This window comes from Emydura macquarii, unplaced genomic scaffold (genome assembly GCF_026122565.2).
Source record: "Emydura macquarii macquarii isolate MOO-44397 ecotype Brisbane River unplaced genomic scaffold, CSIRO-AGI_Emac_v2 contig_2422, whole genome shotgun sequence".
NCBI classification, from domain to species: domain Eukaryota; kingdom Metazoa; phylum Chordata; order Testudines; family Chelidae; genus Emydura; species Emydura macquarii.
The window spans coordinates 3,174,474-3,202,376 of NW_027132559.1; the positions used below are offsets into that span (position 1 = coordinate 3,174,474).

At 39.5% G+C, this 27,903-nt stretch overlaps 1 protein-coding gene across 6 annotated transcripts in view; it reads right to left on the minus strand.

Moving 5' to 3' along the window:
* ATP2C1 (ATPase secretory pathway Ca2+ transporting 1) overlaps positions 1 to 27,702 on the minus strand; it is a 132,352-nt gene extending 104,650 nt beyond the window's left edge. For 3 of the 6 annotated variants that reach the window (XM_067561786.1, XM_067561787.1, XM_067561791.1), the window contains exon 1: positions 27,445 to 27,702. In XM_067561786.1, the coding sequence (XP_067417887.1) occupies positions 27,445 to 27,531 (87 nt within the window). In that variant the 5' untranslated portion in view covers positions 27,532 to 27,702. Of the gene's footprint in view, positions 1 to 2,286; positions 2,490 to 2,973; positions 3,087 to 7,768; positions 7,931 to 27,444 lie in introns of those variants that run through there. The other 3 variants (XM_067561788.1, XM_067561792.1, XM_067561789.1) reach the window with 3 other exon arrangements.
* Positions 27,703 to 27,903: the final 201 nt, after the last annotated feature.

Below are 27,903 nucleotides of genomic sequence, written 5' to 3' on the forward strand. Positions count from 1 at the left end.
ACAAAATAAGACTATACTGTATTAGTTACAGGCTCAGTGCCTGAATTTCTTATCAGAAATCTTGGCAGCAAGGACAAAACAGGTTTGGCATTTCTTAAATTAGTTCAGAAAATAAATCAGAGCTGATGGCAGACAGAAAGTGTGTATTAACACAGCAAGTGTTAGCTATCTAAATTTAACAGAGTTGCAGTTGTTCATCTTTTAAGAGGTCTCCTTTTTTCCAGACATTAAAGCTATATTTTAAAGTGGAAGTATCATTAAGCTTACACATGTTACTCGTTTATTCCTCTAGCTCTTTTCCTCACTGTGAGGTGATTAAGAAATCCCCCTCCCATACAACTGATGTTCAGAAGAGTTGTACCAGACCAGTCCTCAATAGTGAAACAGAGCTAGAAAAATAAAAGGCCTTATTCTTGTTATTGATTTCTAGCATACAGGATTCAGGCTGGATAAACACTTTCTTTTACACTTACCTATATATTCAACTGGTAACATGTTATTTTCATCTTTTTTACACTCCATCTCTAATAGTATCATTTTTTAAAATAATTCTGTATTTCTTTACAATAAAAAGTTTGAAATTCAGATTGCATTGATTTTCTTCTGTAACAAGTTAAACCTCCCGTTTGGGACTCTAGTTATGTCCCATGAGGTGTCCTCTAGGATACATTCCCTGCTGTTCCATGGTACCATTCTTCTATTAAAGTACTTCCTTAGATGACTAAATTAAAAAAGTTAAATTTCATAAAAGAAACTCATTAACAATTTTAGAGTGGCAAAGTAAAGCACTCAGGTTTCAATATACAAATTAAAAATAGCCTATACAAAGTTTTTTTTTTTTTTTTTTTTTTTACAAGTTAAAAGCTACAAGTATTACAGCTTTCTCTCAATCCCACCACAAATTTCTGTGGTTCTACAATCATTTTGTTTTTAAAATAATTTTCTTCCCTGTTGCTGCGTGAAAGACCTACACAATTAAGGAAAAAAACTAACTACATACAGTTCAGACACAAAATGAGGAAGAAAGTCAGCACTCTTCTGTCAATTTAGAGAGACTAAGATAATGTTGATCATAAAAACAGTCTCATTGAGCCCATCCCACTGAGAGTAGAATTCATTTTGATTTTGGAGTTACTTTTATTTAAAGCTAGGAAAATACTGCTTTCCCCAGAAGCACAACCCAAAGAAGTCAGAAGGAGGTGGGAAAGGGAGGGAAAATAGAAGTTCAGCCAAACCTACATTATGGCAAAGGAAACTCCAAACCCACCAACTTATCTATCCAAAAATCTGCAGAGGATCCAGATGTCACTGAAAAGTCTTGACAGTTCATGACAAAGTCAGTCTAACAGGAAATCTCAGCTTAGGGTGAGGGGACATTTCAGGGGCCACAACCACAACTCTAGGGGTTTTAGGATGGGCCTGCTCTGTACAAATGCACATGGGGGGGGTTCAAACTTTAGGAAAGGCTGGGAGGAAGTCACTGGGCTAGGACATCTATGAATTATTAGTAATTCTATTACTGGAACACTTAGAAATTCTACCTAAAAAGGAAGTGGCATGGCAACAAAGCAGCCTGTTTTTAAATCTACAAGTTATATCTTTATGTATGATGTTTAAAGATACTCAGAATATGAGATTCCTTATAGTGCTGCATCTTCATAAACATCAGAACATCTTAATATCTGTTACCCAATGGAAAAAACAGAGTTGAAAGACTACTGTAATAACTTATTCACAATGTAGAGTTAAAATCTGTTTTATGTACATAAAACAGAACTAAAATTATGCAACTTAAGAAAAAAGAATATTTCCCATTTAGTATTGGTTCTCGCTTTACTTCTGTGACAAAGGAACAGACAATCCAAACAACCACCAATGAAAAAATTCACTAGTTTTAGGATATTTAGTTTGTTATTTTCAAAGCAACTAAGGTGCATTTTCCAATCTCAATAAGAGCACAAAGATCTAATTACTGTTAAGATATCCAGGAGGAGAATTTATTTCAATATATTTTGCAGAGGACAAAACCACAAAACAAGAGCATGCACCACAATTATATTCAAGGCGTTGCCACAGACAAAGATGATAGCTCTATGATGCATAAGGTATGATTGCCGAATAAGACCCAGGAACCCATGAAACCTCAGCTACTAGATGAACTTGTCAAAGCAGCCCTTTTAAGTGCTGGAGCGGTGTGTACACAGCTGTATGAATTACTACCACCAAACCACGTGCAAAAAGCCCTCTGGGCTCCAATGAAGTCAATGTCTCTGATGAGAGCTTTACCTTCATTTTCCATCGAAACTGCACTTGGGATGTTAATTAAAGACTTTAGCAACAGCAGCACTGGAGCTGGCACAGAAGAGAAGGGGGAGGCGCCCCAGGATCCCAGGCAGCTACACTGCTCCCATTGCCCCCACCTGCCGCAACATCTGCAAGAGAAACCGACGCTAGCAAAAGTAAAAGCGGATCTCCGGGGTCCCTTGGCTTGTTCACCCCACCGCCGCACCCAGACAGACAGACGGACACACGCACACCGGCTGACAGCGGCCACGTCCCCGGCAGGATTGGTTACCCGGCAGCCACACCAAAACAGGGAGACTCAGCAACAAAGCCAGCAAAGAAGCCGCCCCGGCAGAGCGCGCAGGACGCGCTTCCTACACCAGGTCCCGGGAGCTCCATCACCCGCACCCCTCGGCACCTACCTCTGCCCCCCACCCCCCGCACACACACCCCAACACTAACCCCCCAACCCTCCTCCTCCTGCCGCCCCCTGCCCAGCCGCCGGGGACGGGGTATCAGCGATGGGGAGGGGGGACGGGGCGCTGGCCCCTGGGACACCCTTGATCCCTGCCTCAGTGAAGGCCTCGATCCCCAGCGCCCCCGGGGCGCCCCCGAAGGTCCCCGCGCAGTTTCCTGTTATTCCCTCCCCCCTCCCCACACACGCGACACGCGCCCCCGCCGCCCGCTCACCCGAGGCGCCTCTGGCGGTTGTTCCTCCGCCCCGGGCGCGTCTCAGGGCTCGGGCTCCGCGCGGCGGCGCCTCAGGCACAGACGCACCCCCCCACCCGCGCCCAGCCCAGCCCAGCCCCGCTCTCCCCACGAGCGCGGCTCGGCTCGATCCACTTCCGCCACCCGCGGGGCCGGGAGCGGAAGGGCCAGCAGTCGTGGAGACGGAGTCGTCGGCGCATGCGCTACAGAGCTGTGTCGCCCTCCTCCAGCCTCCGTCCTGCTGCTCCTCTCCTCCTCCTCTTCCCTAGGCGGGCGCGCGCGGCCCGAGAGCGAGGGGGCGCGCGCGCGCGGCCCTCTGTCGCTCCTTCAGCCAGTCAGAGAGCAGGGAGGGACTCCCGAGTCCTGTGCCGTCCCTTCCTTTCCGCTCCCCTCCCCTCCCGGGCAAGCCCGGGAGCGCTGGCGTCTCGCGGACCCTTCCGCAGCCAACGGCTTGGGCAGGGGCCTCGCGCCAGCACCTCAGCGAGACCCAGGGCACCCGCGTGCTTCGCGCCCGCCCGGGCTCCCTCCACCACCGAAAGCGACCGCTCCTGCCAACTGGCGGCCACAGGACATCCACCCCACCCCTCCACTGAGCGGGCCTGTCACCCCTGCCCCACAGGACATCCACCCCACCCCTCCACTGAGCGGGCCTGTCACCCCTGCCCCACAGACCGTCACCCACTTGCACCCCCTGTCTATAGCGACCCCCACAGATCCTGCCTCTCATCGAGGATCTGCACGGGCCAGGCGCTGGACTACCACCTCCCCTACAGCTGTCTGACTGCACATCCCCCCCTCCACCATGAGCTCCACAATAACCCTACCCACACATCAGGCTCCCTCTCCTTCATGCTCCACCACCTATTTTTCCTCCACACCCTTTTAGTGCCTGGTGCTCCTGCTAAAGTCCTTTGACCCGAGAAGCCTGTTTTTCACAGCAGCCTTCCCCTGCAGCCATGGGCATCACAGCCCCCTAAGACTAGGCCTGATTCCAAGAGGCCTCAGCTCCCTACCATATTTTGATGTCAGGGCTTCTGGTTCTTGAACCAGGTGTTAGAGCATTCATGTGACAGTAGTGAGGAAGTTTAGAGAGATGCATGATGCCTGCCTCATTTATCAGCATTACAGTAGCACTGAGAGGCCCCAGCTGAGATCAAGATCTCTTAGGTTAGGCACAGTACAATACGGTCCCTGCCCCAAATACATTACAATCTAAACAATATAGTAATTCTAGTCAGTAGATCTCACAACATTTTACAGAGGAGTTAAATATAATTATCCTCATTTTACAGATGGGGAAACAGGTTAAGTGACCTTGTGCAAGGTCATACAGGAAGTTTGCAACAGAGCTAGGAATTGAATCTGTTGACTAATATATTTAATATACTAGCCAGCATATATCATTAATATGTATTATCTGCACTGTATATATGCAAACATTCACACAAATCAGTATGCATTAAGCATCAATAACATTAAGCACAAATATTGTTACAGTGATATAGCCTAAACTGTTTACTTATGCTAAGTATCCCCTAACGCCTTGCATTCACTAAAGTAAAGTAAGTATTTGGCATAGACAGGAAACTTGTCCAAAAAAATTGAGATAAATTTATTCTATGTCTTAGTACAAGCAAGGGAAGTACCTTCATGGAGTAGTATCTGGAATGCTAGTATCCAAAACAAAAATAAAAAAGGAATAGAACAATGAGTTAGGAAACTAGGATGAACTGATGGGTTGTGTTTTAGTGACATGTAAAGAGATGTATAACTTGTAAAATTATACTGAAACATTAACTTGGTGAGCACACACCTTTTGCATCATGTAAACATAACATTGCTGCATGAGACTGCTTTTTGGAGACTAGTATCAATCATTTTCCTGTGCCATATTAATACATCTGACTGACATTGGTTATTTGGTCTTGAGTATATTTCATAACAAACCAAAAAGTGTAGTCAAGTGATTGACTATACAAATTCAACAAACCCAAATATTTGACTCCCAGCTCCCAGCCTCCAGAAAACAACAACGTCTTTCTTCCCCATAACTCAATCCCAACTAATTCTCCTCTACTATCTTTATGGTGTTCTTCATTGGGTCTGTCGCACACTGACGTCACTGGTGCTTTAGAGTTTCATATATGCTAGTATGCTTCCAGCCACCAGAAAGAGGAACATATTAGAATACTGCATAAGAACTAGACATTTTAAATCATAGTTTTCCAACTCCAGGATATATTTTTACTGTTAAAAAAGAAATATTAAAGATAACTCCCAACCCTTCCCACTAAGAAAGAAACCAAACAACTAAAATATGCTCTTCTTAAATAACAGGAGTCTATCTAAACCCCAGCTACATGGAAGGCATCCTTTCGAATGCCAAGGAAAGTGCTGAACATCGAGGGTAGATCTTTTAAACAAGATTCTTCCTTCTGAGATAATGAATTTATAAGTTTTACTGTACAATTGTATTGAGTATATGATGGGTTTTGACATTAAAGGTCAAAATGTAATCAGAGAACGAAGATTAATCTTCCTGTCAGTTTATAAATGGTGTGTACAGCAACCAAATTTTAACCTTTGTAATTAAGTCTCATAACCCATATTAGTATGCCTTTCTGAAGCCCTCAGTGAGACAAGATCATATTTAGATGCTTGTTTCTTTTTTTTAATACTTGAAGAATTTGTTTATATGCAGATACATTTACATCTGGCTATTTATAGTCGGGAGGGGGGGGAGAGGAAAAGAGGAAGTACACAAGTGCTGATTTAACTTATTATGAGATAAGAAATCTGCTTTCTGGGGAGGAAGAGAGAAAAGGTAAGTTAATTGTTCCAAAGATATCCAATGTATGATTTGGATTCTGCCCAAATAGCTGCCATAACTGATGGTGGTCCAGTCTGTCTGAAAGTGAGTCAGTAGAGCTTACCATAACAGTGGGTCACACTCACCAATATACACATTTTAGTGATGCATCTGTAGAACTGAGTGTCCCACTTAGTTCCAATTGGAAGAGGTGCAAGAATAGCAATACATCTCATCACGTTCTGCCCATTCTCATGCTTTTTGCATGTGAGTGCCTCCATATTTATCTCTTCTCATAGTTATGCTCAGCAGTAGTCCAGGAGCCACTCTGAGCTAGACCAAAGAAGAGCAGTGCGCTAACATAAATGGAAAACTAACTAGGATCATTCAATTTACCACATAAATTATGCAGGAGCATAAGGACTAATTTAGTGGATAAACTATCATTTAATTTGTGAAAGCTATTACAACTGCTATTTTAAGTAAGACAAAGTATGTAAGTTTACAGAAATTACTAACATTTTCCTGGCTAAAGATTAAAAACTGAGTCAGTGGGAGCCCTTTAGCTCTTGCTAATATTACATCCATACACCACTTACATTTGCTTTCCAATATCACACTATGAAAACTGTTTAGGCCTAAACACTGAAGTCCTGTGGTTAAACAACTTCAGTCTCTGACCTAATGTAAACTCTTTTCTTATACTCCTAATGTAAACTCTGAATTATAAGCATTCTTTAAAAGAAAAAAATAGTGACTAGTTCCGTTTCCAACATCCTACTCCTACCTGCGGGGTTCTGCTTACTAAAATACTACCTAATGAACTCCAGCAATTTTAAAAAGTTTTCTGCCCCTAACATGAGCCTGATGTACAAGCCAGAGTGTCAAGAGAGCTTTGTTAATATCAGATTCTACTGGAAAGCTTGGTTGTAGCAGAAGCTATTTGGCAAATAGGACACTGTTAGAATAGATTTTTTCAAAAGCCTGACAACAAATACCAGAAATTAGAATAAAAATGGAAATTAGTAGTTCTCTTTTAAAAGTATAATTTCATTGGTAGTCTTCAGTCATACACAAACATTGAAAATTAAGGGAGACCACTCAGGATTCTCTAACTGTATTTATAATGGAACACTGGCCTGCAAATCAAAGAAATAATATTTTGTTTTAATCCCAACAGAATCATTAGAATAAGAATGAAGGTTATTAACTGCTAATTGGAATATGAAAGGCACAAGATCTTCAAGCGCCACAACTAATAACTCTAATAACTCTTTTCAAATAAATGAACCTGCACACACAAAAAAAAGATGCATAACACCAATGGATATTTGAGAAATCTGTGTGTGAAAGTAGACTCAGAACACTTATTGAAAAATCACAAATTCTGGGATAGTTTATGTTGATATTGTATTTGAAAAAATTCCCATTTCACTTACATTTAGATTAAAAGTGACCTTCAAGGAGGGAGGGGGCAATTGGACTTGCACTGTTTTGTTTCAGAATCTTTTAATATCACAAAGAAACACCTCCCTCCCCCAGAAACGAAGAGCTAGTAAAACTACGATACCACAAGAAATGTAACTGATCATTGAAGAGGGGAAAAGATATATAATCAGATATGGTTAAACACAAAGGTAAAAATCCAAAACTTTCAAAAACACTTTGATAGTATCCTTTTAAAGATGGATTTGTTTAAATATTATTGATGTTGAGAAGTTATTAGAATGAAGCCTGCCAAGGACCTTGCTTTAGTCATGAGAAGTTAAGATTTTTTTTTTTTAATCTGGAAAATATTTCAGTTATAGAAGACTATTAAATTCTATGAAATACCCTTGTATTTTTTAAAATGACTATAACTAAGATTCCAAGAAAGAAGCCAGGTTCTGAGATACTGGTATCCAATTTGGAGGGAAGAAGGAAATGGCATGGGTCCTCTCTCCAAAAAAAAGTATTTCAGAAGTTTACCTTTTTACTCTGGGTATGATCATTCAGCCTCTCCAAGCACACTGTTCCCTTCTACTTCATCAACTGGATTTTTCTGGAGGAAATGTTCTCCCATAACAAGAGAATCCTTTTTCTGGCAGAAGGATTGAGGAAAGTGAAAATCCAGTTTCTTACCTCACCCCTTTCCCCCCACATTGCTTTTGCTATCCTCTACAAAGTGCTTATGCTACTAGAGTCAGGTGGAGAAAGGTTAGCACTGCAGATCTCCATTTATAGTAATGCACATTTTGTAAGTGGCTTGTGTCATTTGTAGAGCGTGCCCTTCCACCCTTATAGTATCTGACAGTTGATGGGGGCTGCCACTCTAGCTCTGTGTATAGAACTCCCAGACAGAAAAATATGCTAAAATGGAGTTAAGTTGCTGATACATATACTCAAACTTAAGGATAAAAACATTCCAGGGATGTTTTAAAATTCTCCCAAAGCCAAGTGTTATAACAGTCCCCCCCCAGTTCCACAATTAAGGTTTCACTTAAATTAAATCTAAGCACATGTAAGAAATGCACAACTGAGGTACCCAAACAACCTTAGTTCTCCCTTGTAATGACATAATGCAGCAACCATATCACAATTAGTTTAATGTAATTGAGACTACCAACACTAAAATGCCTCGTGTTTAAAGAAACAACTATTTAAATATCTTTTTCTCTGTGACATAACTATAAATGTTTCAGACTCCAGCTTCTCAATTATCCATCTGCAAGACAAGATTAATTCATTGTCTAAATTTAGACATCTTTCCTGCTTCCAATCTTCTTCCATTTTCATAGTATTTTGCTCCCTTATGTTCTTTCCTCTTAACATCTTTGGTCTTTCCTGTAGACGTCGTACAGAGCACACCCCTGCTAATTCTCTCCTTCAGCAGCTTGTGTTTTGGGTTAGGTCAAAGACTCAGATGCAGGTTTTCCAGACAGCCTGCTCTTCCCCTATTGTACCACAAGTGGGGAACTTCAGCTGTTGCTGGTATGTTCTCAGCTGTCCCTGTTCAAGTTGGGTTCTCAAGTGCAGGATCCTTGCAGAAGGTGCATCTCCCTATTTTACATACATCTTTAACACCTAGGATAGCACCTCTGTTGAATCAAACACATCAGGGGAGTGTCATAGCCATGCTCACAGAAATAGCCAACAGAGCTAGCCAGGCCCAAAATGAGGGCATCTTATAAACCATTCTGGAACAGTAGCTTTCATTGCAGCATATAACCAGGACTCCCAGCTGAGACAGCTGCCATACCTCCTGGAAGCTCCTGCTATATTACCACCTCACCACACCCTTTCAGCACCAACCATGGCTTAAAGTCATGATCAAGCACTAGTGCTGGGAAGAAAGAGTAAACTACCAAGCTCCATAGTAGAGTAAGATGTTCCATGGCTCAAAGGAGGACTATAATAATTGTTCTTTAAATTTAAAAGTATAAAAAGGAAGAGCACTCCAGCACAGAATGTTATTAAAATGTTTCAGTTACAATATTGTAAAATAACTGTAGCTGAGCATAAAGACACTCCAGCATTTAGGCTATGAAGTCAGATAAAAATAATTAGTGGAGGTAGAGCAGTTTAGTTTCAAATCGATTCAAGGCTAACATGCCAAGAATTTTACTAATGTTGCGTATGTTAAAAGACACAGTCAAGTGTCTTACCACTGAGACTTTTTATTTTAAAAACAGGATTCCTACTCTGGTCTTGAAAATTATGGTAAGGAGGATTTACATTACAATAAGTTGATAGTTGGTAAATAGACATTTACCTATTTGTAAGATTTCAGCTCCTGGAAAAAATAAGCTAATTTCAGTGATGAGCTCTTAGAAGTGACTGGTTTCTTTCTATAATTTCCTTCAGGTTCTGAGCCAAAATTTTAATCTAGTGGAAGCATGCTATAGTTTTCTTGGCAAAAGATTTATTCTAAACCTTTGTCTTCTAGGATAATTCATATTTTTTTATTACAAAAAAGAATTACTACTTGAATTTTAAATATAAATCTATTCTTCCCTTAGAGATTCTTCCACCATTTTTAGAAGAGATCTATTTAAAGTCAGATTTTGAGGTAGAGATTGTTGGTAAGTGATTTCTGCAGCATGTTGCTATTGTATTCACTGCTATAGAAGGCCACACTCTAGATTAGAATGAAAGGCTAGTAGCTTTAAGGTACCATAAAGTGCTGAAGTGAAAGTTGATGAGAGGAAGATTTTATTCTTAATGTCTCAGCTAAGGAGTTTGGCCAGGAAGAGGGCAAGGAATACGGTCATCCCTCTATTGAAGTCTGATAGCTCTCCTGAGTAGCTGAAACTATTCTAGTATGTATCTGTGGCATCAGATACAAAATCACATACTGCAACCGATGTACAAGTTGCATTCTTATATATCGTCAAGAAACCAGGAAGTGCAAGAGGAGGGCGGGGGAGATTTTAAATTTAATTTCAAGAGTTAAAACTCCTGCTGAATTACAGGTGAAATTGAATCCTTCCTACCATCTAGTTAGTGGGGACATTCTATACAAATTTGTCATTTCAACTGCCTAGTCAGAAGGAAGAAGTTTCTTTTTCAGCAAAAATAGTCATCAATTTCCCATTGTCCCTTTTAAGGGACCTTATGTAGTCCAGATTTATGTCAGAATTAAAAGATGTGTCTCAATTTCTAGATTTCCAAAAAATGGCAAGAATGTGGAAGTCTGGGAGAAACTTGTTTCTTTTTAGGTTTGCAGTTCACTTTTAAAGTCAACCAAATTTGAGATAATATGGATAGGTTCTGGTCAATTGACAGGTTTAAGTTCAGAAACGAGGTTTTGAAATCTGGCAGAGAGTATTTCTGTAGTACCCCTACAAAAATTGTCACGTGTTTAATACCAACACACAGAATGTTAAACATTTCTGGTTTTTGCAGTTGTCTATGCTATATGGAAAGGCAGCCATTTATGGAAGGGTCATAACTCTGACAGAATCTTGATGAGCCCCCGACACTGAGCAGTGACCTGGGTCACCTACCTGGTGCCCACTGTGCATATACGCAGATGGCATAAAATCGCTGATTAGTTTTCCCCGACAGTTGTAGGATGGGATTTCTGTTTCCACTGAAGAAAATGTCCAGTAGGCTCAGTGCGTTTTAAGAATCTGTAAAAGTTTTAGAGCTTTTAAAATTTCACTGCTGACTTATGTGCGGCTATTAGCTCTTTAATGAGTTGAAATCCCATAATTGTGACAAGTCCTTCCATGTCCCCCACACACTTCTTGGTGTCTTTCATTCACTTGCTCATTGAAGAGAGATGAGCGTTAGAAATCTATCCATAGTGCTTCCTACTATTCTTAGTGAGAAGATCCAGGTTATTAGACGTCAGGAGCATGTTGTAATTTCTGATAAGAAAGGTGTGTTTGCAGCAAGACAAGCTCTTACGTCATAAGTGAGCCTAGTTTCAAGTCACTACACCTCCAGGCATGAAGCTGGAAGCATGCAGAACTATGAGAAAGAAATTTTGACAAAAGTCATGTGAAAAAAAAAAGTTGTATTTAGTTATTGATTTCTCCTATTGTTAGTGACAGAGGATCAAGGTCTTATTTATCAATCTTATACTAGATGTGTTTTTAAATCCCGCTTAAGTATTAGAAATTTATAGGGCTTTGAGTTGAGTGTTTGTTTCTGGAACATTGGACACCTAAGGAATTATCAGATTTAGTTCAACTTTGAATTAACATGCTGTTCCAAAGACTTCAGTTTTCCAACAGAAATACCAGTTATTAACCCTCTGACTCCCTGAAATAGAATTGCAGTGACCACACACACACCACCAGGGGGTAGATCTCATAGCGACAGCATAAATTCACCACCCCCACTTCCTGACTGCTACTGCAAATGTATGCATCTTTCTTGCCTTTGGCCTCCCATGGTATGTCTACACTGCAGCTGGGAGTGAGCCTCTGAGCCCAAGCAGACTGACTCTCTGTGCCCATTGCAGCTTGGGCTAGAGCTCAGGAGCACAAGCCTAACAGACCCTGTAGGCTCTTTGGCTGGCATTCATGATATTTGTAACAAGTTCTTGAGACAGGTCTGCAAGTGTGCTATCACCCCAGATTCAGGCAACAGGGTTTTTCTGTATTTTGAAATCCTAATCTCTTTTCTCTTTTGCAGTCTTTTTTGTACACCCAATGTTTGTCTAATAATATGCTAATGTACCAGTCATCTAATAATACTAGGAAAGTCTATGTTGACAAGTTGACTCAATAATTGAGTTTCTTGTCACTGTTGCCTACTATTTAATTTCTTAAAATGTTGCAAAAGTAGAAAATTACAACTGGAAATTGCTTCAGTAATCAGTTTTGCTGCTATTGCTAGAGTCACATTCAGCCATGACCTTTAGTGATATCGACCTACATGAATGACTATAGTGCATCATTGGTGAGATGTGATCTGTCATTGGCATTGTCAAGTGCGTAAAAGAAAAGTTTATACAGGGAACATGCCATTTTCTGTTTTCAATCTAAACTTAGTAAGAATTCTATCGAACCATCTCAACTTACAAACACTGTACATCTGTTTCATTGAGTTAAAGGTCAGAAGCAATAATCAAATCTGACCTCGTGTCTATCACATGACATTAAGTTTCACCAGATAATCTGACTTAACCCCAAAAGACTTTAGTTAGACCAAAGCATTTCCTGTCCCAGAAGACTAAACTTGTGTGCCACAGGCAGAAACCAGGAGAGACCAAGGTGCTATACTAATGCCTGAGATCCCTGCAATGTCAGGTAACTGATTAGATGAGCTTTGCCTACATGATCCCAGCAGGCAAACCATGCCCCCATGTTACAGAGGAAGGCAAAAAAAAAAAAAAAAAAAAAAAAAAAAACAACTAAGGTGTCTGTCTGTCTGACCTGGGAGAAAATTCCTTCCCAACTCCAAATCTAGCAATTAGCATGACCTTGAACATGTGAGCAAGACACACCAGCCAGGTATTCTAGAAACAGGAGACCTGGAATCATGGTCCATTTTAACGTATTGCATTGTTTTATGACAAACCATTTGTCAGTTTTGTTTAGACAAGTTCAAGGATTTGAACAGCAGAAACCTTTGGTAAATAGTTGAAAATGCTAAACAAGCTTCTCATTGCTGCAGTCCGAAACTACTGGCTAATTCTTAGAGGTGCTGAACATTTTCCACTCCCATTTTAATTCACTGGGGATTGCAGGTGCTCAAATACCTCAGAATTAGGCCTCTAGTTACCTTCACAACTTTCTCCACAAGACTTCATCATTTATTCCCTGTTTCCTTACAGGCATACTGGAAGCAGCTCTTAATTTGTACATTTAAAATATGTGCTTGAAGGGCCTGCATGTCATGTGCTTACTGTAAGGCATTTGAGATGTGGCTTGAATTTCAATTCTTAATACATAGGACAAACTCTTTTCCTGAATCATCTTCCTAGATAGAAAACATTTAAGGTTTGTTAGATCTCTGAGCACAATTCCAGAAGGAAATCATTTTGGGCAAGAATAAGCATCATCATGTGTTTTATACAGCACTTGGTACAATGGGGCACGCACAGATCCTGGCGCGCCTTTGTAGTACCATAATATTTTTATACTATCTATTAAATGCAGAACTCCATATTTACTGCAGTTGTACAGTAATTTAACTTCTGAAACACTATTATTCACATAACTGAGGGATTACAACAACTCATTGTCTGAATAAATTTGGAATTAGCATAATGTGACTGACTGAACACCTGGTCTACCACTCCCTATTGGCAGATACATACTTTCTACAGAAATACAGTGAGTTGCAAACAATTACTATAAATCTCACCAAAGTGATTCTAAATGTAAATGTAATATGCTTTCAGTCCCAAAGCACTTTGCCACTGCGGGGAAATACAGCCACATCTTAGTTGAAAGGCAGCAGACAATTAGTGCATATAATGCTTCACAACAATTAAGGGAGGGAACTAGAGAAAGTTTTAGCTCAAGACAAGAGGCAAACTTCTGTATGAAACAAGGTCTTGGTAACTTTACCTTGGAAGTGCTGCCTGCTCTGCAAGAGGCCATCTAAAATGTTTGTTGGTAAACTGCAAAAATACTGGTAATTGCATCAGGATTTTTTAAATACATAATTACTGAGTTTGATGCTGGGATTGTCTCTGAAATATTGGTAATTGAGACCTTTTCATTAGACTGTATAGTTTTCTTAATGCATTCCTAATAAAGGATAAGACTTATAATAACTGCTGCTTTGTAGAGCATTTATTCTGGAAACTAAAGGGAGCTGCACTAAAAAAAACTCCTCTCTAATCTGCAGAAGAATGACAAGACTGTCTGTATTAGAGAGAGAGAGAAATCCAGACTTTTAACCCCCTTATTTTATTGTCATTGGTGATACCTTGGATTGTTGGTCAGGTGGTTGTACAGGTTTTACTATTACTGTCATGTTGTCAAAGATAAGAGAGCTTTGATCTTCCAATGTTCTGCTATGAATTTAAAGAGAAAGACAATATGGGTCCAGAACCCTCCCCAACAAACAGCCATAAAAGGGGAGAACAGAACTGTGACTTCTGGGCTTTCTGCTCAAGTCATATCATTCCCAGCTGGAAGTTTGCTCTGTGCGCGCGAGAGGGGGAAAGGTGGTGGTGGGGTCATTTCAATGCGAATCGACCTCAACTCCTGGCTGAGAGCTATTTCAGCACTACCTGCCAAGAGATCGCCACCGTAGGCCATATGTCTGAGTTAGACTCCTGGGCTTCATCCTTAGGGTCATCTCTAGTCAGAGCTCAGCCCTGAATTCTTCCCTGATTAGGGGATAGGGTTGAGCTCCTGTAGAAGTGTTAAATTGCACCCTTAAGGAGACATTTTGTGTGTACCATTTGTTAGGCCTCTGTGTCCAAAGCCCAGGTGAATCACTCATGCAGGTACATCCAGGATTTGGTCCAAGGAGTGGTGATATGCATGGTGTTAGAATTAAGTAGACACACTCTGCTTGACCTACATATGCACATTCTTATCTGTTGCATTTAATAATTAAGGGCCTCATTCTCCATTGCCCCTTTGTTTTTATGCGATCAGATTAATAGACTTTAGATTTCTCATAATGATCCCTTTTTGACCTTAATCTGATCTCCTGCATAAACAGACCATACAATCTCACTCAGCTTCTGCATCAAGTCTATAACTTCTGCTTGAACTATAGCATCTCTTAGAAAGATATCCAGTCTTGATTTTAAAAGTTCAAGCGATGGGGGGGGGGGAGGGAATCCATCATGATCCTAGGTAATTTGAATGATTAATTACTCTGATAAAAGTTTGCACCTTATTTCTAGTTGGGTTTGTCTAGATTCGGCTTCCAAATAGTTGATTGCTGTAGACTATTTTCTGCTGGATTAAAGAGCTGTTGGCTATCAGAAGTTTCTTTCCCATGTAGGTACTTGCAGATCAGAGGCTTGGTTTGAGCATAATACTATAGAAGATGGTGCCTAACACTTTTTGAGAAAAATGCAAGACAAAGAACAATGAGACATAAGTGACACTGATGACATCTTATGTGGTGGTAGTGGCCTAAAGTGGGCTGTGCTTTCTAATCCCAGCCAGGGTTTGCATGACCTGCAAGTAACCTTCGGATCATGCAGTACAAGTACCTTCACAGGTATAGATTGGTACAGATATGAGGCCTGGTTCCAATTCAATATACTTTCAGAACTCCTCACAGGGAGACTATGTCCTATAAAGACGTACTGGTCTCTTGGTGTGAGGAAAGTTCACCAAACTGGCTAGCAACCAACTATGTCAAAAGACATGCCTATTCTCAAATTCTTTGGATTACCAAATTATGTCAAACCCTGCAAACTGCTCCATACAGGCTGATGTCTGCACTCATGAAGGGCTGAATCAAAGTTTTGCCTGCAGATAGCTCCTTATAGGATCAAGGCACATATGCAGAAGTTCATACATAGCGTGTATACACTCAAACTATTACTGGACAAAGATAACATTAGCAAACCAAAAATAAACTTGCATACTGAATGTGGCTTATCTGGAACATAAGTGATCATTCTAATAAACTGTAGTATAATTTTTTGACCAAGACGGGCTCATAAATGTCATAATTACTGTTAGGACACAGTAGGACAATTAAATGATTGAGATCACAACTATCAATGCTTTATAAATATCCCATTTACTGTACATGGATTTACCTGTTACCCATGTTGGCAGTTTTCAAAACAATGTTTTTTCCATTTTCCTTAATGTTAGTAAGACATTCTTTTCAAGCTGATGTTAGATAGAAAAAGGTAGCCTATGGTCTCTCCTGTGACAGTGTTTTATCTAGCTTCAGCTGGCATTTGCAACAAAAAGTATACGTTTACAGCCACATTTTGGAAACTGATAACCTTGAAATACTCTTGAAGAGTCGAGTCCTTAAATGCTAGTTTGTTGGGCTGGATAATGTAATCAAACCGCAACATTTTAGTTTGCCTTGCCAGATTAATTGAAAAATTAGTTCTTTGAGATAAGATTAAAACCGAGCAAGTACTTTATGAAGTAAAGCAGCATAAATTATTTCTATTGTATTCATTCAAAAATATGGAGATTTTTAAACAGCACCTTGAATTTAAGGTCTCATAAGCATGACAAGGAAATAATTGGCTAGTTTATAGATATACTGTGGCTTTATCAGCAGAGGGCAAAATAAATTTCTCTAATTTACCTACTTAGAAACTGGGTTGGAACAGGATTAGTCTACAATATGATTAAAACCACACATCCGTTGATTCTGCTTATTCACTGAGGAAAAGTGGCTCATGGTGGTTTTCAGCTGCTATTTTGGGACTAAACAATTATCCCTGAAGCTAAAAAGTCACAGTTTTTCTTCTACCAAGCTATCTCCATAGCTACATTTGGGTGCATGTGTTTCCCTTAAGTTTATACTCTTTCCTCTGGTATCTTCTGAATTTCGGCATAGATTATATGCACTCCTTGCTGATCAGTCTTCCTCACTCTTATTTTTACTTTATTCATACATTCATAATCCATAGTTGGACTGCCAGAGGCTGGTTTGGTATTTCAGGAACCAGCCCAGGGGATCAGTTCATGCATTTGTTTTAACAGTATTGAAGCTATCAATATTAGCACACCTCACCTTGAGCCTAATCTCAGTCATACTTTATGAAAAAATTCAGAGTAACATAAGATAAGTGTACTGTAAGAAGATTTGTATGAGAAATAGCTATTGCTTTGTATCTGAGTGACTAAAAGGCTCATTTAAACAACATTTTGTCCTAATCACAACTACACTGCAAAAAGGCGTATTTAATTCTCAAAGAGCCACTGGTATGTAGCCATAATATGCATGGTTTCATGCATTTTCTACCAAGTCCATCAACAGAGCTTGTTAATTTATTATGCATTACAGCATTTAACATAAGGAATTTAAATAAGAACGCTGCAACCAAATTCATTCATGCATTTCTCTTATTTACCTACTTAGAAAATGCTAAATACTGTAATGCATAATAAATCAATATGCTCGGTTGATGGAGTTGGTAAAAAATGCATGAAAACATGCATAGTATGGCTACATATCAGAAGTTCTTTCAGAATTAAGTGACACCTTTTTGCAGTGTGGTTGTGATTAGGACAATGTTATTTAAATGAGCTTTTTATCCACTCTACACAAAGCAATAGCTATTTCTCATATAAATATTTTCTTAAGTACACTTCTTGGTGAAGGTTCCTGCCTAGATTTAATTATTTGGTTAGTCAAAGCTACATGATTATGAGAGACAGTCCTGATGTATATGAATACATTAGGTGACTGGGCAGTGAGAGAGTGGATTACTGAAGACCATGAACAGAATCATTGAGATACTGATCAGACCAAAACTCCATGTAGTACACTATCCTGCATCTGACATTATTCAGTACCGGACGCTTCAGAGAAAGGGGCAAGAAATCCTGCAGTAGGCAATTATTTATACCCTGCCATGTGAAAAGGTCTTCCTAACTCTGTTAGAGATTGGCCTATACCTTTGAAGTATGAATGTCCATCTCTCCCAGCCACATGTTCTTATCCATATAATTTTTTCAATTATTTTTAAAAAATTTTATAATCCTGTTAAGTTCTTTGCTACTAAATGTAATTGGGGCAATGAGTTCCACAGGCTATCATGCTCTGTCTAGGCAATATGCCTTTTACAGCTTTGTTTTTTACTGAAATGATTCTTGTCTAATTCCATCATTGATACTAAGAAAGCTTTAGAGTGATCAAAAGAAAAATAGTCTCCCTAAGAATTTCAGGCAACCTGTGAGGAGCAGCTCAGTAAAGTAGTCATGTGAAGTGGAGTTCAGACTGAAATTGTTAAATAAATGAAATATAGCATTTAAACAGAAAGTGTTAGATCAATAGAAGAGAGTCTTGGAATACATATTTTCTCGAACATCCCAGAGAACAGCAGTCACACAACATACTTCATTACGTTCACAACATAATGCAGGACAGTATAAAATGGACAATGAACAGTAATGCATATAATTTTACATAAATACAGCTTCATATTTGGGATAAAAAAATCAGACAATGTGGATGCTTTCCATGGAATGGATATTTTCCCCACTGTCAGAAGCTGCAATGCCAAAAATATATTGCAAATAGAAGACATTTTTTGACTTTGAATATTTCAGATCTACAAACAAACTTCATTATGAAATTTAGCAACAAGTTATCCGTTGCAATTTGCCTTCATGTCAGTCAAGCTACCTGGTCATTTGTGACTCCTTAGAATTATGTAGAGAACAGCTACAGTTAAGTTCAGTGCCCAAGCAAAACCGTCTCTGAATGATTCAAAGTGAATAGGCAACTAGTAATCCTGCATACATGCTTCCATTCCACTCCCACAAGTGTAACCTACTAGTAAAACAGGAACCTCCAGATCTGAACATAAAGCCAGGTAGCAGGAAGTTATCAGCCATCTTGATCTGGAGTTTTAATGAAATTGAGATCAGGATGAATGACTATTGAAACACTAGCCAGGAAAATAAAAAAAATGGGATTAGCAAACCACTGGTAATATTTATGAAAGAATGGGTTTGTGATCAAAAGTTCTCAAGAGCAAATAGATCCCAAGTATTTGCACTTCTAGAAAAAGGAATGGGCATCAGAAGGCTTAGTGAATTAGGTAATAAACCTACTGCTAAGAATCCCACCTTTTCTTTGGCAGAAGTTTGCTTCAAAGTGGGGACTAAACATTGGTCTGAACTGATCAGATGTGCAGATTGACCAATCAATAAAGATCATTTGCTTACAACATTAAGACAGCAAACAAGCAAGCTTTTCCCAGCTGTAAAAGCTATGAAACAAGCAGCCTTCTCTCCATGTATTTCTCTCTCACACACGTGTGTGTACAAGGAAATAATTTCAGATGTCTAAATACACTTTCATTACTGTAGCAAGTAGATTCAAAACTATCAGAAAGAAATGTGAATCTAACCATTCTTTCAGCTAGCTTGAGCTGAGGCAGTGATTCAAGAACTGAAATGGCTATAAATACAGCTCAATATAGTAATGATGGATGGGGCTTTTGTGATCCTTACCAGACAGGCAATGACTTATTTAAAAAACTGGAAATTCAGGCCTTAATTGCTATGAGTGAGAGTAGTTACCTTAAAGCTACACATTATTGGCTAAAATGGCAAATTTTTCCCCTCCCAGAAAGCTACATAGATCCTATAAAGCTATAAACACAACTGCCATAAAGGAACAATGACTTTATAAATCATCATACCTAAACTTCAGACTCCCCACAACTATTTGATCTGTCTATGAGGTTACAGTTGAAGATTTGTTTCTCTTTTTACCTTTTCTTGAGTCCTCTTTTCTTTCAATGCTAATAGAAGTTTCCCAATTGCATTGAGAGGAAGCTCTGTGAAATAGGAGAAGTAAGATTTATGTAGTAGATTATCCATAACTTAAAAATGTCAGCTAGACAATTCTTCTTGTTAGGGCACTGTTAAATACATTCCCAAGATTGGAATTTGAAAGCATACTTTCCATCTCCTTGTAAAGAATGGTTGTCTTGAGTCACACACACCCCTTTTCTGCAGTGCAACTGGTGATAATCAGAAGATCAAATGCAAAGTCTACAACAAATGACCAGTGTTAAAATGTCACAAGGACAAAGGACAGCATGAGCAGGGAGGAATTCAGGGGCAGGCCCACAGAATGCAAGTCACTTCTCTGGCAGTGATCAGACAATCCTATTTCTAGAAAGAATATTCTGCTGCAGCTATATGAACATTAGATAACTAGTGACTTTCCCATTCCCCTCACTATAGAGGTTAAATCCTAATTCCTTTTAAAACTTGTTTAGCTCTAGTAAAGAGGTTTGGAAATTTGCTGTTTCCTGCATATTTTCCCTCCCAGCTGCATTTCACCAACTAAAAAGTCTGATTTCACTTTTGTTCCACAAAGAATCTGGTTATATAGATTTGAGCCAGATGAATATGTTACTTAATTCTCCATTTTCTAAGATGGAATTGCTGGATGTCACAAATTCCAGTTATATCACATAAGTTAAGATCCTGTAAACTTAGGCTGCAACAAGCACTTTCACTTTGAGTAATACTTGCAATCATGTTTTCTTTTAAGTTTCCATATTCCCCTTCCTCCAAACCCTTCAAAAATACACATTTGATCAGACAAGTAGCAACATTCATCTGCCTTTTATGGTAAATGTCAAAACAGTGAAAGACATTTCAGGTGAATATCTACTTAAATAGGATTATCTGCTTTTAGAATTACAAAAGATTTCTGCTAGAAGTGACAAAAACCTTGTAGTACTGAAGGGACGGGTTAGATGTTCGTTAAAGTTAATCAGACAAATCCTGCAGTCTTTATTCAGAGCACTCTATTGTTAAGGGGAATTTACCTGAGTAGGACTAAGCATTTTGCCCAGTAAACTTTGATAATTCATTGGTAACTCAAGTAAAGACTAGGATTTGGGTAGTACCAATAGGGCAACCAAAGACTAATTAACCAGAAATATTTAAAACCTTTGAGCACTGAAGAGGCTACAGATGGTAAGGAACTGATTTCTGTATCCTGTGAATCTATCAGAAATTGATCCATTTAGAAGAACTATTATCTATGGTTATGTCCACACCACATTGTAAATCCAGGTCAGAGGGACCTGTGCTTGTGGACTCTGTGTTTCCAAGCCTATGCTTGAATATCCACACTGTATTGTAAACCTAGGCTTACGCATGCTAGACCAACTCTGACAACCATGCCAATGCATCTGAGTCAGAAGGTCTGCATAGTGCAGTATAGATCTATGGCTTCAGCAGTTTCCATTCTGCAAAATGATAGTGTTTGGACCACAGCCTGAGTGGGACTTGGGCTTAGACACCTCCCTAGGTGGATCCTACAACCTAGGTCCAAGTGCTTACTGATCTGAGTCAGACAGATGTGTGTGTGTGTGGACAGTAGGGGGATTTGGATTCAAATCTGAGTCTGAGCCTGGGTTCACAATGTAATATATCCTATGCGGGCCTTCCATGAAGGCCCTCTCTTTATCAGGTTAGATAGTTAATGCTAATAATGGAAAAATCTATTATTATCATAGCACCTAGGATCACCAGTCATGGATCAGGATCATATTGTATTAGCTACAGAATATTGTGGTTTGTTTTCAAGGTTAATCCCTCTCATAACTGAGTAGCAGTGGCAGATCTCTCTGCTCTAGGTGTGGAAACTGCACAAGCAGCCATTTTATGTTTGGAATCCTGCCCATGGTGAATGCATTTTATGTTCCTAAGTGACTGCTTGGCTGCTTATGCTTCAGCCCATCTGTTTGGATGGCACGGGGCCCACTCACAAGGTGATATTCCAGTTTCACTTGCACACAGATGCCAGCCAGAGAGGGGCCTCCTGCACAACACATCTCCTGCCCTCACTTTGGTCTGAAGTCCCTCTAAGTCAGAAATTCTACTTCCTCTCTTTAATCAAAGATGTTGTCATTTGTGTAACTAGCTGCTCACCGGAACAGTGAAGAAAAGCAAATTGGATTAGTAAATACCTGAGATTACTAAATATACATGCATTGCTGCAAACCCAGGGGAACTTATTAATACTGGTATGTTAAAGCATAAGAATAATTGTTGTAGACATTCTGCAATGGAAAGCCCATGGCTTCGGCTCAATAGGGTCAGAATAAAAAAAAAAAGCCATCAACACATTGTGCTTTCATTCTGAGAATTAGGCATCCCTCCCAGTTTGCTCTTTCACAATAGGTGAAAACAGACTTTGCACAAAATGGTTCCACATGACCTCTTTACAGCCACTAGCTCCTGTAAGAGCAAAGGAACAGTAGTATTACAGAATGGATAGAAATACACTGAATAATATACCATGATCCAGAACCAACAACTGCCTGTTTTCAAAGTCCTGAAATATCTTAACAAGCCAATATGTTTTACTCCAAGAGTGATGGGCCTCCTGTGTGTGGACTTATTTCAGAACATGCCTACAACAATCCTTAGTAAGCCAGGTTTGCCAGTTTTGATGTATGGTACAGATGGGTTTTTACTGAGCACAAGCGAAGACATCTGCAGTAATCCAGATGGTTGGAGCTCTGAAAGCATAGGAAGCAGTATCATCTCATTGCTGGATAGCTTCACCATAGCCAGGATCACAGTTCTAAAGTTTCTCTCTAATAGCCCCTTAAGCCACATATAAAAAGATGAAATTATACAATGTTATACTAGCTTTCCTGGCAAGAACAATTCACATGAACAGAACAAGCTAGTGAGACATATTTTATTACTGTTTTTTTAATTTAACAAAAAGGGTAACAAGCTAAGGAGAGCAAAGACAAGTTTTCAACGTATATCACTGTCAGAATGCTTTAATGTAAGAGTTTCTGGTGAAAGGCTCTGTTCTTTTTTTTTCCCAAACTGGATTATGTCATCTGAAAGCCAGTTACTTTCAGCTGTTCAATAAGATCTTTTCTCATTGTTATCCAGTGGCCTCAAGCACCACAACATATTAAAGGCAAAAATATTATAAACTTCCTCTCAATCAAGTTGAAATGTAAAAATAAATCAGTAAGTTTATACTGAAATATTGATCCATTATGTGGTTCAGATAATAGCAAATAATGTAGAATAATCCCATCAGTCTTGGACTGGGCTGACATCCACTATCAACAAGAACAACGTTATTCCATTTTGTTCAACTGGTACAGTTAAGTATAAATCAGTGTGCAGACTGTGGAACTAGATTCTCAACATTTAAAGAGAACTGCAAGTTGAAGTTTATTGTCATTAAATGTTTATATTGCAATAGCAGCCAGTCAGGATCAGGATCCTACTTTAAAGGGACAGGGACTTTTTAGTGCATTTCTATAAATGCAAATAAAATAAATTATGACTACAAACCTAAAGACACCATCCCTACCAGAGACAGCTTATAAAGGTAAGAAAAACGAGTGACATACCAGTATTCACCTTTGCCACAAATATCTATAAAACAATACTAGCCAACAATGCTTCCATTACCTTCTTCTCCTGACCACCCTGTTTGTCTCATCCACACAATTCATGTTGTAACAACTTAGATGGTAAATTTGGGGCAGGAATTTTTTTTTTTTAAATAAGGTAAATTTGTAGAAAACTTAGTGCAACAGACCCTGATCTCTGAGTGATTCAGTTAGGCACAAGTACAATGCAAACAGTAAATAATAAGAGATATAACAGTCCACAGACCCAGAGTATAAGAAATATGGTTTGCAGATATTTTCCTTCTCATATATTGCTTTGATGAAAATGTCCTGTGTTCTAGTACAGAATATTAGTGTAGGGTTTAACATATTTCCTGTTCCTATTAGCAAGGCTTGTTTGAATCTGGTTAAGCCCCACTCCACTTCATATGTACTTTTGAAAGGCAAAAGCCTCATCCTAAACTTGTTGATATAGTTAAAAGTGTGAATTACAATTTACTTTTACTACAAGACAGAAGTTACAATCACTGAGGCCATGTCTACACTGATGTCGGCAAAGTCGCTGCCATCAAATGGACTTCTCTGGATCAACTGAGCGGTCAGTGAAGACCCACTCAGTTGATCCAGAAATTGACGTATTAAGACCACCTTCTCAAGTGGCGCAGTGAAGATGGCGCGCAGAACAGAAGCGGAGAAGTCGACAGGAGTTACGCAAATTTTTTGCATAGCTTGCATAACTCTGGTCGACTGCCGCCAAATCTCTGAGGTAAGTGTAGATAAGCCCTTGAAAAGCAACATCTGAGTTTTCAGAATGTTTCTGATAGACTTTAAGGCCAGAAGGGACCATCATAATCCTCATTTGACCTCCTCCACATTGCAGGCCATAGAACCTCACCCAAATATTCCTGTAATAGACCCATAACCTCTGGCTGAGTGACTGAAGTCTTCAAATAATGATTTAAAGACCAAGTTATAAAGAATTCACCATTTACACTAGTTTAAACCTGCAAGCGACCTGTGCTCCATGCTGCAGAGGAAGGTGAACCCCCCCCCCCCCAGGATCTCTGCCAATCTAACTAAGGGGAAAATTCCTCCCCAACCCTAAATATGGCTATCAGTTAGACACTGAGCATGTGGGCAAGACCCAGGAGCCAGACACCTGGGAAAGAATTCTCTGTAGCAACTCAGAGCACTCCTCTCTAGTGTCCCATCACCAACCATTGGAAATATCTGATATGAGCAATCTCATCAGACCATACCCTCCATAACTGTATCAAGTTCAGTCTTGAAGTCAGTTGTGTTTTTTGCCCCCGCTATTCTCTTTGGAAGGCTGTTCCAGAACTTCATTCTTCTGATGGTTAGAAACTTTCCTTTAATTTCAAGCCTAAACTCTCTTATGTGTGCACATACATATGTATGTCAAGGCACTCACCCATTCCCTTCTAGAAATAACACGCACAGTGTATATATTTGATTGCAAATTGCTAGCATGATACTATTTGGCAGGCCCACTGTCCCCATGACTGCTATAGATACAGAGCTGCTGAGAGATACCCAACTTCCCCTCCAAAGACAACTAAATTCACTATCCCAGGGGAACTCATTGACTAAGAGGAGAGTGCAAGTGCAAGGGAGACTGAACTTTCCTCAGGATTCTCATCTATGAACGCACTCTCACAAGAGAGAAGAGTAACCACCAAGGGACCTCCCTATTTTCAGACAAGACTCATTTTCTTCACACTTTCCCTCTGTCCTTCCCCCCCCCCCCACAAGCTGGTAAGGAAGATTGTTATTTCTGTTTTAAAATACTTGGGAAGTGGCCAGATACAATGATGATTGGAGGTGGGGAGTATAAGTTTCTAGATAGAATATAAAAGGGAGCTTCACATTCTACCATGGCATTCTAAATATTACCACATAAACAAACCCTGCTCACCTTCTTTGTCATCACCAAAGATATTTGACGGTTGTCATAGCTTCTTTCCCTCCTTCGTTTGGTTTGCTCAGTTGCACGTCTTTTTAATTTCTCCCCAGCTGCCATATTTAGTCATTCATCACTAAATGATGAATTCTATTTTATATTTTAGTCCTTTTCCGTAAAAGGAAAGTGTTGAACTATGCTACATGCCATAGCAATGCTGCAGAGAGGTATTAGTGCCACTATTGTCCTACAAGTGACAGCCCTTTACTCTGTATGTAATCAAGACAACCATTTGCCTTTTTAGTTACACAGTAGTTGTGAGTTCAGTGTCCCATTCTTTATCCATTATCCTAAACACTTTTCTGTATTATTGCTCTATAATCAGCAGCCTACATTTTATACTTGTATTGAGCATCATCTTCCTGTGTATTGTTTAACATTTATCTAAATTAAAATCTCACTCTATTGAGATGTGCTTCTTATGCCAAGATCTTTGGATCAGTTATTCTGTAAAGGCTCAGCTGAAGCTACAATTTGATCAATGTATAATTTATTTCATCCTCCAGGTTGTTTAATGGAAACACTAATTGATATTTGATAATTAATACCCATACCAAATCCTGTGGATCTCAGCTGATATCACTCTTCCCATTTTGATAGTTTACTGTTAATAATTACTCCTAGATTATGATCCAATCAATTCTGTGGATCAGAAGACTGTAATGTGAACAAAGATTTTTTGGTAGCTTTCCATTTTTAACTATATGAAAAGCCACTCTAGAGTTAGATAAAGCAAATCCACAGTGTTTTGGGTTTTTTTGGTTTACCAAACCTATAAAATAGGCCAAAGGCTAATAGTTTTGTCTGAAGAGAAAAAAAAGCATGTAATTATTTCCCTGAGAATAAGGTGTGTGTCTATTTTGACATCCTGATAAGGTTGGGTTTTTCCCCCCAGGCACACGTGTGAAATTGATAACTAGCTGAGCTTTTATGTATCTCTAGGTCTACTCCTCTTCCCCATACCAAGGTCTGTACTGTGTTGTTACAATGCCCATTTATACCTAATTCACTCAAGCTTCTCAGCAAGTCATTGTTCCACCCAAGTCCTCAAGCCAACCTTCCCTACACATGAAGTCAGACATACTGACTCAAGAAAGTGCTCTAAATAGCCTACAGAAGGATGTCAGGGAAGAATGTTATTTGGGTGAGAACCGAGTCAAGACCCTTTTATCCCTCTTTTGCCTAACTCTCCAGCTACTAAACCCCTTCAATTTCTTCCCCACTTCCTCTACAGTACTGTCCCAAAATTGTTGCGGTTCTTCACTATGGAAGTCTGGTCACCCTATACAGAAGTCATAATTTTACACCATTTCCAACTTCAGTGGGAGATACTTGCATACAGTAGAAGAAGAGTAGACTGTTTGTCTTTAGCAGAGCCTCTACTTACTGAAGCAGGGAACAGGACCTACAGAAAGCCAGACTACAGGGAGAACAACAGGAAATATGAGACACCAGGTTTTCAAGGAGGACAGCTCTCATTTAGGAATCAAAATAATAGGCCAGCTTGTCAAAAGAGCTCTGCATATTTGGCACTAAGGGACAGATTTGTTGAAGTTTTTAGGTGCCTAAAGACACAGATAAGCACCTGGGCTTTTCAAAAAGCACCTAGGCACCTAATTCCCATTGAAATCAATGGGAATTAGGCAGCTAGTGGAATTTTGAAGATCCCACGAGGTACCTCTTTGCATCTTTAGGCACAGAGATACCTTTAAAAACCTGGCCCTAAACTCATTTGATAATCTGGCCATAAGTGTTACCGGGGGAGATATCACGTGTGGAGTACTTTTGAAAAGCTAGTTCTTGTGGCTGAGTACCTAAACAGAAGCTGAGCTCATTTTCAAACCTACTGCCCACTGAGGCTACTGAGCTTTCAGATGTTTGGCCCACAATGCAATAGCAGGAATACAATGTTCCACTGGATAATTTTTCAATTAAGTTAAGGACCTAGAAGGGTTTTTGATATACAAGCTACAAGATTTAGGTTGTTTTTCTTGTCTTTCCTCCCCTTTTTTCAGGGAGGTTTACATTAAAATGCACAAGAATGGAAATGTGACCTTCTAGCAGCCCCCAAACTACCCCGGTTGCTTGACAAATGGTCCCTGACAAGTTTTCTGATATGCTAGAAACTATGCAAAAGCTTTTGCTAGTGATTTAAATGAAGATAAGAACAACAAAAAAATAACAAACCTCTTCTTTCATCTTCTCTTGCTCATCAACTTTACTTCCTCTCCTTCTTCGAAGGAGCAGTCCCTTCAGATTTTCCCCTGAAACCATGGCTTTTGACAAGACTGCTAATACAACATAAGATATGTTGCAATGCTGCCTTTATAAAAGGCCAGATTGGGCTAGTCTGACTGCCACTTAAGGGACATAGCAGAACCAGTAGGTTAGGAAAAAGATTGCTAGACACAGTAATTAGTTTTTTCCTTTTCTTTGTAGAAACCTTTAAGTTTGAGACTCCCTGAGATAAACAAACCAAGAAAAGAAATATTGTAAGTGCATCAAAGGGGCTTTATCCTGTCAGCTAGAGTGTATTCAATTAATGAGGGGCTACATGAGAGCTAATTGGAAGCAAATGTGTAATTGGAAAATGTGCATCTCATTAAGAGCCAGCTACCAAGAGCCAGGTATTAAGGGTCTGATTTT